Source organism: Epinephelus moara, chromosome 19 (assembly GCF_006386435.1).
Source record: "Epinephelus moara isolate mb chromosome 19, YSFRI_EMoa_1.0, whole genome shotgun sequence".
NCBI classification, from domain to species: Eukaryota; Metazoa; Chordata; class Actinopteri; order Perciformes; family Serranidae; genus Epinephelus; species Epinephelus moara.
Window position 1 is genome coordinate 18,054,858 of NC_065524.1, and position 16,009 is coordinate 18,070,866.

Sequence of the window (16,009 nt, forward strand, 5' to 3'; positions counted from 1 at the left end):
ACGCTTTCTTCCTGTCTCCAGTGATTTCACAGATGCCTGTTAGGTTCAGTTAAGCACATTTGGACATAAAATGTTTTGAATGAGTGGAGATATTTTCATCTAGTGTTAAATTAAGCATCTCTGCTAATACAATAATCTGCAACTACACCTCATCTAAATCTGGTTTAGGATGAAAAAGGCTGAGATTAATTATTAAAATATTCAAAAAAATACACTTAAACTGAAGATTGCATTGCAGGCTTTTTTACCGCAGTCATGTCTGACCTTGACAATTGACATTTGATTATAAGCTGATAAGGTTAAGAGCTTTCAGTTAATCATTTAGCAGTTACGGGAGGAGACTCTTCCCGTGTGTTTCAGTCATGGTAATAATGGCTTCAAATGTCATTAGCCGAGGAGCCTTTCCATCTCACTCAGCCACTCTACTGACCCAGCTCTCTCACACTGATGAGTTCAGCGCTGCCCCGTATTGTTCATCAACGACAGTCAAGGTTGATACACTATCATTAGTCACCGTCAGGCTGAAGAAAGGAGTGCGCTAGCTTTAAATCATTGAGTCATTGCATCACTGGGTAACAAATGAATATACATTGATGCCTCAGCATTTAATCACACAAGCTTTAATTAATAATTTATACAACTGGGTTTCATTTAATAAAGGAGAGAGTGTAATTATATTCTGAGTATTATGCTAACAGCTTCATCAAGGACAGTGTGACAAGATTGTGACTACGTTTAATGTTGTCATGACACTTCACAATGTGTGTTCACATGTGCCGGAGCTGGAAATGCTCAGCTGGGCCCCAGTGCCTCTCTGGGGGCTGATTGGCTTGGCCCATCACTGCATTTGGAAGATTAAACTGTGCTGCAGTATGGAGCAGTGGCCAGGGCCACGGGATGTGGGACGGAGGCCCAGGAAGGACAAAAACTGGGCAGTGTAAACAAGAGATGACCTTCAGAACAAGACAAAGAGCTTTGGAGCTCAGAATAGAGAAACCTAATTCTTACCCTTGTGCCCAAGACTTTGACAGACATCCACGTGTGTCTGTCTCTTTTTTTTTGTTTTTGTTTTTTTTGGTCTTTGCTGATTCATCATTTCATTGCAAGAACAGACAATGATCTTGAATCATCTTTCATTGCTGCCAAATTTGCCCCAGGACTTTCAGAGCTGTCAAGTGCTTTTTTTTTTCAAAAGCAGGAAGCATTGTTCAGGATGCCCAAATAATGCGGTATAATTTCATCTTAATTGCATCACATTTTCACAGCAGATAAACAGAAATAAGAATCTTTTGTGCATCCAGCAGAGAGCCTGGGGAAGCTGGGGCATTAGCATGGGAAGTGATAGTCATCAGGGAAGTTAATCTGTGATATGATGAGGCCACCTGGCAAGGTCAGAGGCAGCTCTTCCAGGAAGAATGAGTCGTCTCATTGGGCATGACGGATGCCCTCGTATACAGCTGTCTTGTAAAATCCGTAGCGAGCCACTTGTATTAGATCAGAGGTGTAAAGGGGGGCAAGATTAGAAAAATTAAAATACCTGGGGACCAGCTACTTTTCACATAATATGGGTTATTAGACAAAAGAACATACAAATAAGACAACTGCAGCTGTTTGGTCTCACAGTGGAAAAGTATTCAACTTTCCACCCCACCTTAAAGCAACGGCCCTTGCTGTCATCTTTACGCTTCTTTGCTGTGGCCTATCCGCTGCCTTGTAAGAAATGTCTGCTTCTAAGTTAAGTTTGCTTGTTTACCATCTGTTGATGAAAACACTTTAATTAATTCCTTCTTGGTGCATGTCAATTAACTTTATGATAGTGCTGCCACCATGAGGTGAACAGAAAAAATGCAAAGTGAACTTGCTTGGTTTACCAATATTGTATGGTGGGCTAAATGTAGTATGTTTTGATAAATGCTGCAGGCCATTTAAAATCAGTCCCAGCTTTGGACGTGCCTGTATTAGATGATAGGCGTCCCTTTAACTGCACAAATCACATTTACATGAAGACAGACAGTGTCATCAGTGCTAGGTATGTGGCAATAAACTGACACAGGACAGCTAGAATGATATGAGAGTGTTCAGTGTCCTGCAGTGTAAGCCCAACTTATTAGATTTATGCCTGTCTCAGTGAGGCCTTTTGAAGTGCATTCTGTATTCCAGTCAGCACCGTACAGTGCAGCTGAAGGCTCCCTGCAGCACATCATTACCTCTGGAAACACCATTAGGGAGATCCCTCACAGTTTTAACTTGCTGGAAGGGAGGGAGCTCCAGAAGATGCATGGTGCATTTAATGCAACCATAATGAAAACAGAGCTGATATGATGTTGTTGTTTACTGTATTTTCCTCTCGCTGCTCTGATTGTAAAGTTGTGGTCTTGCGCTTTTATTCTCTGTGGTGAAGCTATAGGCTCTGTTTGGCTTAAAGGTGGACTAAAAGGATTTATTAGGGCTTTGCTGATGATACTGTTGGTGTTCTTTGTTACTGTTTTAGCCAAGATATGTTAATGCATCGCCAATACACAATGTCACTGAGAGATAAAGGGAGGCTGAGTGAATGAAGAGCTGCTGTATGAATAATAGATCTAATGTTACGTTGTGTTTGAACCTCTTAGCTTTTGTACTTTCACACACAATTATACAGCAGTAACTGAATTGTTTAGACAAGACATTAAACAATGAGTAAGTTCAGTGAGTTGAGGTGATAAAATGACCTTGGTAAGTGAATCAGCTTTGAAGCGCACGGAGTGGGTGTGAGTGGGACAGAAAACAGCACATCAACACTTCGCTTCAATGCACACATTATGGAAGAAGTATGGAGGCTATCAGGTATTGATGGCAACAACAGCAAAGTTAAGTGTTGCTGTGTGTGCCTTTGTGCACTCGGGCAAATATATACACACAGACTCACACACATACACACACATATGTCATTGTAACTCATGAGGTAGAGAAAAGGTCGCCTTGGATTGGATATCAGATCTGCCCTCTTTTGTCCTCTGTTTGGCTGCAGCCTGTCGCACTTGATCACCACATTTTTAACTCAGATGTCTGATTGATTACCTTCAAGTTCAATTAAACTGCGAAAGAAGGTATTTTTAGCTGGAAAAAGATGGCAAGACACGGGTGACCTGAATTGATTCACACAGAGAAAAGAGCTCTTAAGTCAGACTTACTGCACAAGATAATTAAATAAGTAATAAATGTACATGTATAATGCTGATCTTTATTTTCCTTACAATCAGAATGGTTTAATGTGATAACTCATTTAAGTTGCAACTGCAAAAGATACATTTTCCTGATCATAGAATAAATACACAGTATCATTGTGTTAAGCTGTCAGTTTAACATGCTTGTGTTTATCTACAGGAGAAGACCGCACCAGAGAGAATGTGGTGGGCACCACAGACGCACAGTCAGCTGGTGGTGCGGCAGGAGGGGAGTCCAGCTCCAGCAGACGGAAGCTCCACTGCTGTATCAGAGTAACAACAGTACAGGTGCGGAAGGCCCTGTGGGGAGTCGCGATGGTTATGTGTGTGTGCTCGTCCTGGGCGGGGTCCACCCAGTTGGCCAAGCTGACCTTTAAGCAGTTTGATGCCCCCTTCACCCTCACCTGGTTCGCAACCTCCTGGAACTGCCTCTTCTTCCCCCTCTATTACATCGGCCACCTGTGCAAGAGTCCAGAGAGGCAGACGCCCAGACAGAGATTCAGGTGAGGAGACTTAGAAAGCAAGTTAACATGATGACGTTGAAAGGAGGTAGGAGAAAAAAGTGTCTGACCTACAACATAAGCCGAAGAAGATAAAGGAAACAAATGGGTTTTGATTTAGCTTCTCTAAGATGTTGGACGAAACTGTTCCAGAGCTGAGAAGCATCAACCACAAAAGTACAAACTTCAAACTTTCTTGACCTCGGAACAACAAGAAGTCCCCACTCTGAAGAACAGAGGCTCCTGCCAGTGGTCAGAAGTCACAACAACTCCTTTAAATACAAAGGTGACTGACCACGGGGGGGGCAATGGGGAGAAGCTAAAACCAACTCAGTTGCCAGAAGAAAATGTTGGCATTATTTGTGTCTGCAAACTGTGGATACGTTACATTTGTAGATTTCATACTTGTCATATCGATGATTCTATACTGATGTAGCTCTGATTTCATGTATATGAGCAAACTTTGTCATTTGGAGGAGTAGGAGGTGATGGTGGCTGGCGTGACACCTGGGTAACACATCTGCAAAGCTGCAGACCACTGTTCGAGACCAACCAACAACAAAACAAGTTGTTTTTTAGCATGACATTGGATGCATTTACAGCAGTGATTGTGCCAGTAAAAGCAAGTTTTAAGCCAAAACACGATCTTTTCCTAACCAAAACAAAGTGTTTCTTTTGTGCCTAAACATAGCTACACGTTAACCACAGCAAAATGTAGGTTTCAACATATCATAATTATACATAATAAAGTACAAATGTTAAATGTGTTTGCAGAATTGTACAATGCCAATATTTATTCTGGCAATTGGGCTGCAAAAACTGGCTGCAATAGGCATATAGTTTTTGTTTTAAAAAAAAACCTTTGGTGCAGAGTTCTGGACGAGTTGGAGTCAAGGTGAACAGGGCGAAGAAGGTGTTACAGCAGTCGATGAGTGACCTAATAAAAGTATAGACTTTTTCAAATGTAAAGCGGGGAAAGTAACGTGATATGTTAAACATGATTAAAAAGAATCTATCAGTGATGTCACTTTAAGTCTTTGGTTTATTTTATGGCTAAATGTGGGTTTCAAAAACTGGGCTAATGTGCAATACACATTTAGCTTTTGTTAGAAGTCTTCGCTGCAGAATTCTGAACCAGATGGAGTCAAGATGAACAACGTGAACAAGGTGTTACATTAGTCAAGGCATGATGTAATAAACGCATGGACTTTTTCCAAAGTAAGGGATGGGAGAGAAACATCAAATGACCATCTCAGTGGCCTAGAGTGGTAGAGTGTCCGCCCTGAGACTGGGAGGTCGTGGGTTCGATCCATAGACTATAAAAATGGGACCCATTGCCTCCCTGCTTGGCACTCAGCATCAGGGGTTGGAATTGATGGGTTAGATCACCACATGATTCCCGAGTGCGGCACCGCTGCTGCTCACCGCTCCCTCAGGGGATGGGTCAAATGCGGAGAACAAATTTCACACACTCAGGTGTGTGACAATCAGTGGAACTTTACCTTTAAATGACTCTATCCACCCTAAAACACTTAAACATGATAAAAAAAGAAGCTATCAGTGATGTTGCTTGAATTCTTTGGTTTATTTCATTGCTAAAAAATTGTTTTTATCATTTTTTTTTCTTCTTAATGTCATAGCTAACAAGCCAAGTACACATACCATTAAATGAAATTCTTCTGCAGCTAAAACAGAAATGACTAAGAGAAAAATATCAACTGTGTATGTGAAGTCAGCTACAGTCAAAGAAAATTGTTTTCCGATGATGCACAGACTTCAACTATCACATGATAGAAAAGAAAGCAATTCCCATCAGCAGCCCCAGTGGACCAGAATGCAGTGCAGTCATTAAAAATCATTTTGTGGAAAGTTAATAACAGATAGTCTCACTCTTATTTATACAGACAAAAACCTACAGTGGAAAGTTCTCAGGCACACTCTGTAGAGACTGCTGAAAAGCCTTGTGGAAAATATATAAATGCAGTGCTTCCAAACCTGGGGTTAAGATCCCCATAAAGGGTCATAAGACGTGCCAGCTGCTCACAATTTGATTAGCGGCATTCTCATAATTTAGCCTGTTACTAATCTCACTGAATGAATAGAGTTGTTTACCTTCCATGTTTGCTGGTTAGTTATGCACAGTCACCCCCTGTTCGTGTTTGAGTTCCAAAATAGCCCAAAAAATGTACTTCATTTGGAGTATCAGGCTCTCATGCCATCGTTAGTTGCTGCTGCAGCAAACAGTGTAATCCTAAGTGTGTTAGCGGTGCTTTCACAGTGGAAACAGTCCATTCAGCACAGTCTTTACACAAAAGTCTTATCTCTGCTACCTGCTGTGCAACTTTAGCACAAAGAGACAAAGAAGGGGGAAGTATGTGGAAGAAGTGGTGGGTGGGTGGATGAGTTGGGGGGGATCGGCTATGTATTTCTGATGCACCTCTGTGATGTAACTCTTCCTTATTGAGGGCTTACACAAGGATCTGGGGCTCCCACTCCTTGTCCGAAGATGATGTGCTCCGAATATCAAACACTCTGTTTCTTTTGTGTTTATTCAAATTGCACCTGCTGGTGAATCTCAGACAATGCGGAGGAATAGAGACCAAGAGCTGACTTTTGTAATAGCTGTCCTGTCTCTTTATATCAGACGGAGACTAAAGTAGAGGCAAAGACCTGACATTGTTAATAGCTGGCATCCCTCATCATAGATGTGACTATTACACTGTAAGAGGCAGATGTTCTTTATTGCACTTTATCTGTGCATCCCCTCTAGAGATCTGACTTACATACTGTAGCTGCAAGAGACATAAAATAAATCACCTCATAAATCACATCTAAACATTCTGCATGTTCATGGTTTGACTTTAATATGAAGAGTCCTTGCTTCTCCTTAGTTTAAGAGAGTTTGATGGTTTGTAGTTATTATGAAACCCTTCTAAAAGTCCCTTGAATTAATTCAGAAGTTACCTGGGTAAAAGCAAGTTTTCTCAGTTCCTGGAAGGTTTGCACGTTTGTGTGAGTTTTTTGTCGGACACCAACAATACTGAAATGACAAAAGCATTGTCTAAAAAAGTATTTTTAAAATGATTAAAGCCTTAAACAAGAAGCTTTTAGTTTGGGAAAATACAGTCATTAGTTGAGCATTTGATTTTCATTTTTAACTTTGCACTATACTACATACTAAGTTTTTTTTCCTGAGCTTTTCCTTAGCTCAGTTGAGCTTCTTCACTGAGCAAACTCCATCTGCAGAGCAACACCACAAGATGGTGTTAAAAGGTCAGAAAGAAAAGTAAGGATTTTTTTAATCAACAATATACACATACAATGACCTTATTCTCTGATCCTTCTTGTAAATAAATCCCGTGCCATCACTTGTTGATTTTGATGCGGTCAATACCAGACAACTTGCTTATCTAAAATATCTTGATTTGAAATGCAGTGCCTTCAAAGGGAGCCCTTTATGCTTTTGTATATTTTCTGTCATAAATATGATGTTACATTATCAGATGTTTATATTAAACATGTCCAAGCTTTTAAATACTGAGGTAAACCTATGCAAAAGTAAGCAAAAATCTCAGGCTTCCAACTGTTCTGAATACTCTTGTTTCCAATATTTTTTCTACTTTCGAGACAATCTGATGTCAGCTTGTCACAGATTTCTTATTATGGTCATCTGCTCCAGGTACACTACTGCAAGTGTTTACATTACGCACACCATTGGTAGTTTTTCGTGGTAAGTGCCACCATACTCCGTTACATTTATTCCCGGGGCTGCAACGACGGTTCAGAGACATAAAGAGTGGCCGAGAGCGCAGAGCTGCAGCAGCTGACTAATCAGAGCAGACTGGACTTTTTTGGGAGGGGGGCTTAAAGAGACAGGTGCTAAACAGAGCATTTTAGACAGCTGATGAAAACAGGTGTTCCAGCACAGACAGTATGAGGAAAACAGTGTTGTTGTTTTTTACATCAAAGCATGTATACATATTCTTGAAGAAACCAAACATACAACCATGAATCTGAAAATGAGCATAATAGGTCCTCTTTAAAGTGAAACAGTCGCTTTGTGAGCTGCTAGATGGTTTAAAATCTGTTTCCACCATACCTTCCTCGGCACAGTTGTAAAGCTGGCAGTCTTTCTAAAATCGATGCAGGTTACGGGTCTCACGAGTGCAACAGAACTGCAAAAACAAACCACAAACTGGATGGATGGGATTCGAAGGTAGTGTGTCCAGTGTAATGGAACGATGATAAACTTTAATGTGATTGTCACTGAATCATTTTGTTTACAAAGGGGGTGTGAGATTAGTGCTGACTCAGCTCTCTGCAGGCGATTCACAACAATGCTGTTCCTCAGGACGCTCTGACAAATGTGCTACCTGCCACTCCTCAGCTATTGCTGCTTCATCACTTTCACTGGACCAGCAGCTTTCAGAGTAAACGGTGTAACTCAAGAGCACAGTCAAAACGCCAGCATCTCGAAAATGCATTAATGTTATATTTTGACACAGTGGGAGGGAGGAGGTAAGGGGGGAGTGGTGTAGTTTTTCTTGGCATCACAGCAGAGTGATGCAACGTAACCTCTTATTGAGGAGAACATTTCACAACATAATAACAGAGAGAATCATTATTAAGTATTAGCACGCTGTGGTTCCTCTCTCACATTACATAGAGTGTGACACATTAACTGTCAGGGTAATAGCTTAACACTGTCTGCATTTATTTTAAGGGCATTTTTATCCATTTTGCACATTTGAAAACCTACAACTTCTTGTATGTAGGTAAACATGCTTCTAGACAAGGATCGATCCATAGACTGTATAAAAATACTGGACGTAGCCACCGTGACGTCATCCATTGGTTTGTGGACAGGTCCAGCATTTTGGCCATTGTCATCTTTTTGGAGCCAGAAGTTACCATATTTGGGTGAGAGGGTGGAGCTGTGGAGTCTTACAGGAATATTTCACTCACAAATTGACCATTTGTAAATAATTAGTCATGCTGTGTTACCTTGAGTTCGTAAAGAAAACCTTTTCTTTCATGCGTCCAGGGAAAACTGAACATATTTATTTATTGATTGATTGGGGACCACATTTAACAACAACAAAACTATATCAAAACATTTGGTTACAGACTTGTACGGTATAGTCCAAGTCTCACTTACCCAGTCGTAAGCTTAGTACTTCCCAAACACATGCATTTTCACTAAAACCTTTGGCTATTTAAAACTGAACTGAAAGTATAGCTTATCTATGCTCTCTTCAGAGCCAGACTCCAATACTTAGTTTTGTTTTAGTGAAAATGCATATTAATGTGTTTGTGTTTGAGCACTGGATTATACAGCACGAGTCATGTGAGAGTTTGTGTACAAATGTTTTGATATATTATGCTGTTGTTAAATGTGGTCCCCAATCTATCAATAAATCAATATGTTTGCAGTTTTCTGTGAAGCATGCAAGAAAATAAAACTTTGTCTTTGCGAGTTTAAGGTAACACAGCATGACTTATTAATTTACAAATGGTTATTGTGTGGGTGAAGTATTCCTTTAATAAAACTTATACCAGAGACTTATATAAAAAATCCACCCTCATATAGTGTCCTGAACAGGGAACTCAGTCATAGAGACCAAAACCAGTTTTTGTACAAGGCTGTAAACATGTTTATTTCTGCTGAAAGGTTGATCATTTTAACATGGGGCTTTTTGAGGATTGACTCGCTTTTGTAGCCAGCCTCAAGTGGCCATTCAAGGAACTGCAGTTTTTGGCACCTCCACGTTAGCTACATTTTTCAGCCTTGAAGGTTGGCACTGGATTCAGACTAAAGCTGGAATTTAGTGACAGTATCCACTAAAAACATCCACACAATACTGTTAAGCTTCATACAGCCCTTGACGTTGAATCACTTTTTCGAGATAACAAAATGTCACCAGACTGTATGTTCATCATTGACCACCAGTTTCAGTTTTGCTTTGAAAGTATGACTATGATTTGACACTGATATTCAACACATGTATATAAACAGCACACATGCCTAAAGTCTGAATAAGTGCACACAGACTGTAAGGTCTGTTTTAATAATCCATTGTTTAATGTACTATTCCAGTCTACTTTCTTCTACATTGTATCTGTGTAGATATTGCCCTCATTTGTACACTCTAGAGCAGAAACAGGCAAAAACAAATTACATAAAACACCTGAGGAGGAAATAAACTACTTGAGTTTCATTAATAGAGACAGCTCAGAAATATTTAACATTACTGCCTTGTGGCAGATCTGATTGTATTTGTAAATATTTACTTATTTCTCTTGGTCCCACATGCACTGCAATGCAATGTTCATTAGATGTAACTGTTAAAATGGGAATTACTTCACACACTCATCACTGATTAGAGTCCCTGGTCTCTGTGGTATCATTTGCTCCGACAGAGCTGTTTGTGTTCATAAATATTGATTGAAAGTCCCAGACCATAATAACATTTATCAACTCTTAAATTAGTTATACCACATTTTTTATTTTGCTGACACTGTGCTCTCCGCATCATGCATCTTCACAGGGAGTGCTGTAGGTTTTTCGGGGATGACGGGCTGACACCAAAGGTGTTTTTCACTAAGGTGGCTCCTTTTGGCCTGCTGTGGATCCTCACCAACTACCTGTACCTGCAGGCCCTCAGGAAGATCAACACAACAGACGTGTCAGCGCTCTTCTGTTGTAACAAGGCCTTTGTCTTCCTGCTGTCTTGGATTGTACTTAGAGACCGCTTCATGGGGGTCAGGGTGAGTACATCCGCCTGCCTATGTGTGTGTGAGCTTTGTTGTCTACAGTTTTTCACATCCTTAGAGTAAATGTTCCTTGCAGCATCTTTAAACAAGTCTAAGTAAAGAACAGCTCACAAAAAGCAAGGTTAATAGTAAAACAATGATTTACCCTCGAGGCTACACACCAGTGACAACTTTCACCTGTAAAAAACAACAGAATAACAAGCAACCTTTAAAGGAAAGTCATTCGCATAATGTAATTGCTACAATTTCAGATAAATAATGATATACAGTACTGCAATGACATTTTGCAGGGCTTGTGTCCATGTGCTTTTATGTCTGCCTGTATAAGGTTACATATTATCAATGTTGCTTTTGGTTCTTGAAAACTACAATATGGAGTGATATTATCTTTTAATTGGATGTGCTTATTTTACCTTGAATACCACACGTCTCAAACTGAAATTCAGCAGATTAGAGTTGACCGGTACTGCACTCTTGAGGCTGATTCCAATATCTATATTTAAAGTAATTTAATTGAGTAGTTTCACTAAATAGTGGATTTTCCTTCCTATATTGACTCAGTTTGATCATGTTTAGAGCCCTAAAGAGACAAAAATACACTTTTTTTTTTTTTTTTTTTTTTTTACAAGAATAAAGCCAAGATTAGAGAAAAGAAGAAAATATTTAGTTTTGTGTAGCAGTTATATGTTCTTTCATCTTTCCATCCTGTAAATCGCCTCGCCACCCCCCAGGTTTATTCTGTCACAACCGCCAAACATTAACATAGACAAAGACAAAAATGCTATTTCAGTCAGGAACACTTTAGTCAAAGAAAACTTTATTTCCATTTGTAGTATTATATTTGGCAGTATGGCTCTGTTCTGGGGCTTCTCTGCCTTTCCTTAGGCCTATGAAGAAAGCCTCTACAAGCACCTATGTGGAAAGCCTAAGGCGGAGAGAGCACACCTCTCCACCCTTCTGCGTGCCTACGTGGGAAGCCCAAGGCAGAGAGAGCACACCTCTCCACCCTTCCAAGTGCTTACATGAAAAGCCATAAGGCAGAGAGAGCACAAGTCTTTGCCTTTCCACATTCAAATGAGGAAAGCCTGAGGCAAAGAAGGCAAACCTCTCTGCCCTTCCATGCGCCTACATGGAAAGCCTAAGACAGGGAGAGCAGCAGCAAAGACCCCCCAGGAACAGAACAGAGCAGCATCAATGACAAACAAGTGACATTGATAAGTCAGACACAGCGTGAAAAGGAGGCGGGTTGCAAAGCAGCTTGCAGAGGAAGCAGCAACAGTAGGCAGGTCAGAGCAGTTTAAACAGGGCGCCCTGAATGAGATTCGGCAATTGGTTTCATAGAAAGGAATCATGTGATCTATCAGCTGACTCCCTTCCATCAATCTCCCGTTCCATCAGCTTGAGATCAGCTGATGTAGCTGGGATATGAGCTGAGCTTGACATTGTGTCCTGCCTGAACTAACGCTGTGCTCAGTTTTTGTCTTTGTTATGTGCTTCTGATTCTATTTGCATTATAACTGTGATAGGCCAGTGCTGTCCAAGATAACTTAACAAAATGTCAGAAGAAGTCCTGGTGTATGTTGGATAACATGGGATGAAAAGATGACCTTCTCTTGCCTTTAGGTGTTTCNCATTAACATAGACAAAGACAAAAATGCTATTTCAGTCAGGAACACTTTAGTCAAAGAAAACTTTATTTCCATTTGTAGTATTATATTTGGCGGTATGGCTCTGTTCTGGGGCCTCTCTGCCTTTCCTTAGGCCTATGAAGAAAGCCTCTACAAGCACCTATGTGGAAAGCCTAAGGCGGAGAGAGCACACCTCTCCACCCTTCTGCGTGCCTACGTGGGAAGCCCAAGGCAGAGAGAGCACACCTCTCCACCCTTCCAAGCTCTTACATGAAAAGCCATAAGGCAGAGAGAGCACACGTCTTTGCCCTTCCACATTCAAATGAGGAAAGCCTGAGGCAAAGAAGGCACACCTCTCTGCCCTTCCATGCGCCTACATGGAAAGCCTAAGACAGGGAGAGCAGTAGCAAAGACCCCCCAGGAACAGAACAGAGCAGCATCAATGACAAACAGAAGTGACATTGATAAGTCAGACACAGCGTGAAAAGGAGGCGGGTTGCAAAGCAGCTTGCAGAGGAAGCAGCAACAGTAGGCAGGTCAGAGCAGTTTAAACAGGGCGCCCTGAATGAGATTCGGCAATTGGTTTCATAGAAAGGAATCATGTGATCTATCAGCTGACTCCCTTCCATCAATCTCCCGTTCCATCAGCTTGAGATCAGCTGATGTAGCTGGGATATGAGCTGAGCTTGACATTGTGTCCTGCCTGAACTAACGCTGTGCTCAGTTTTTGTCTTTGTTATGTGCTTCTGATTCTATTTGCATTATAACTGTGATAGGCCAGTGCTGTCCAAGATAACTTAACAAAATGTCAGAAGAAGTCCTGGTGTATGTTGGATAACATGGGATGAAAAGATGACCTTCTCTTGCCTTTAGGTGTCTCTCTTTGCTTTGGTGGAGAGAAAGAAGGCCACTCTTTCCTCTGAGAGCTTATGATCAAGTGTGGATGTAAATTGTGTCTTGGGGCCTCATTACAGAAACTTCCTAGGTCTGAAATCCTGTCTGATCTCAGTTTAGGATGACATTTAGGATTTTGGGGATTACAGAAACATATTTCCCCACTGCATTTACAGTAGAAAAAAATCTGTCTATCTATTCTATCGTATCTTGGGATAGGAATTTAGCTATTACAAAACCAACCCAACTTTGGGATTTTCCAAGTTAGGAATCCTAAAACGGCACAGACTGTGTCCAGCATTCAAAATAACTGCCAAAAATTGCAGCAGCACTGCTGTTAGGTCCGTATGGATATGACGATGAAGATGGGGAACAACATGGAGACCAAACTATGATGATTGAAAGGCCACTCATATTGTATGATGATGCATTACATTTCTTGACTGCCAAGATAATTCATTAATAATTAATCCAAAATAATTTGATATTAAAATTATTGATCACTGAATGTTAATTTGATTGACATCCTTCACCAACCATGATGCCTCCGACTCATTGTACCTGAAATTGAATGCCCCTCTCTTCGTCCATGATAGCAGGCTATCTAGCCAATGACAAGAGAGAACAGCTGCTTTTATGGCTTGTCCGTGTTGAGTAGTCTGCAAGTACATTGTAATCAAACATATAGGCATAATAAGACAAGTGCACGGTGGTGCACTGGTTGGCACTGTTGCCTCACAGTAAGAGGGCTCCTGGTTTGAACTGAAGGTGGGGGGTTCGAACCCAGGGTGGGGGAGCCCTCCTCTATGGAGTTTGCATGTTCTCCCCATGTCACCATGGGTTTTCTCCAGGTACTCCAGCTTCCTCCCACAATCCAAAGACATGCAGGTTAATTGGTGGCCCTAAATTGGCCGTAGGTGTGAATGTGAGTGTTAATAGTTGTCTGTCTCTATGTGTCAGCCCTGTGATAGTCTGGCGACCTGTTCAAGGTGTACCCCGTCTTTCACCCAATGTCAGCTGGGATAGGCTGGGGGGAATGAATCATGAATGAATGATTGAAGAATCAAATTTACAGTTCTAGTTAGGATTTCTTAAGTTAAGATAGGCTTCCTAAAGGCAAGAGGAGGTCATTTGAGATAGGACAGGACAAAGCCATGGGTTTAGGAATGGCTTCTGTAATAGGAGGATTTTTCCTATCTTTGAAACCTAGATAAGACAAGCAGTTAGGATATTTTTCTTTAATGAGGCCCCTGGTGTGTATGTATCACCTCTATTGTCCACCAGAGTTCACTCATAATGACAAAAAACATTCTGTGTACATAACTCCCAAGGAAGGTAAATAATGTGTTGTGTTGCTCCAACTGAAATGCAGCTGAATGTGCAAGTTGTACACACAAGCATGGTCGAGTAGACAGCATGTTACCTGTGTGACAGCGTGATTTCCCACCAGTAAACGCTGTGTCATTCAAACGTGCCTCCTGGTGCGTGTCTCTGTGTTGTTTGTCACTGATTTGGTCCGGATGAAGAGAGAGAAACAGAGGAGTGAGGGTTTAGCTTTGTGAATTGAGGTATCTCCCCGCTCTCCTCCCACTGCACTCCTCAGATGCTTTCGTATCTGCAGCCGTCCTGCGCTCTGCAGAATGGCTTTCCCCCCTTTTTTCCCCTCCTTCTCACACTTCACAACCACCCCATCTCTCCCTTGTGCATGCCCCAGCTCCCCACCCCCATTATCTGCGATGAAAGGCTTCAGTACAAGACAAATACTGTAATAATCCTCCTTCTCTCTCTTTCACACCACCAGCCTCTCTCCCTCTCTCTCTTCCTCCCTCTTGCTTGGTAGTGGGGATTGCAGTGTTTGGATGTCTGCAGCAATGCAGGGGATCTTGGACGAGTTTGTCATGAAAGTAAAGCAGGGGAGAGAGAAAGATGGGGGATGCTCAATCATCCTTGTTAACCAGGGATGCAGGTTGTTTTAGGGATATATTGTACATAAAAAGATGGCTCAGGTTGGTGGCAGAGTCACAGCCACACAGGTTAAAAGGTCATGAAATAAACTGAACATCCTTCGGGTTGATGTGTGACTTGCATTTTGATTTATCAGTTGTATGGGAAGTTAGACACAGCTTAATCCGTACTGCAGTGATGACACCATAATAACATAAGCAACTCAATGTGCAGGTGTCGCAATGCTTTTCCTCCCCTGACCCTTACATTGTGCTGAAACATCTCAAGTAACTAAAACACTAACACATGCAGGGTCGCTGATCCTGTAAGCAAACAGTCCATCACGAAAGGTGTAGCTGTGACTGACAGCCAGCCTGCAGTGCAGAAAGAACCATTTTGCCAAAGGTGCCCAAGGGCTTTGTCCGGGCAAAAACCCACGGCTCATTTATCTTCCTGACACCTCTTTAATGTAGAGGAAATCCACTCAGCTGGACTGTTCCCTGTCCTTATCGCCATTTCTCAGCCACACACACTCGCTCATACATGCACCCAAACATATAGCAGGAACAAATGCTGTTGATGTAATTAAACTTAGATCAAAACTTTAGGTTTTGGTTCTTCAGGGCTGATTGAGAGCAGCAGGAAACAGATGGTTTGGTGGATTTTTGAAGCTGTGATAATCGCAGAGGCAGGGAGTGGGAGCGGTCGTGAGGGGTGGAGGATCGAGGGGAGTATTTGGTTTGTAAACATGATGGCAGTGTAACGAAAATCAGTGTCAGACAATCGGACCAACACTGCAAAAGCTTCCTGTCCTGTGTTTGAAGCACTTGCGCCGTGAATCTGAGAACAGAGTGTGTACAGTGGGTGAAAGATGTACTCAGATCCTTTACTTAAATAAAGTACCAGTACATAATAAAAAAATACTCCTATACAAGTACAACTCCCACTTTTAAAAACAAAAGTTAAAAAAGATGGCTGAGTAAAGAGTGTCCAGCTGACTTTTCCTCTGAGACATGCCACTAAAAATGTGAAAAATATTGGAAAAAATGAAAATCCTATTTGA

General features: G+C 41.4%; 1 protein-coding gene across 2 annotated transcripts in view; it reads left to right on the plus strand.

Moving 5' to 3' along the window:
- The window catches only part of slc35f3b (solute carrier family 35 member F3b), a 69,568-nt gene that overhangs the window by 43,878 nt on the left and 9,681 nt on the right, over positions 1-16,009 (plus strand). For both annotated transcript variants that reach the window (XM_050072012.1, XM_050072013.1), the window contains 2 exons: positions 3,367-3,709; positions 10,255-10,474. In XM_050072012.1, the coding sequence (XP_049927969.1) occupies positions 3,367-3,709; positions 10,255-10,474 (563 nt within the window). The remainder of the gene's footprint in view (positions 1-3,366; positions 3,710-10,254; positions 10,475-16,009) is intronic.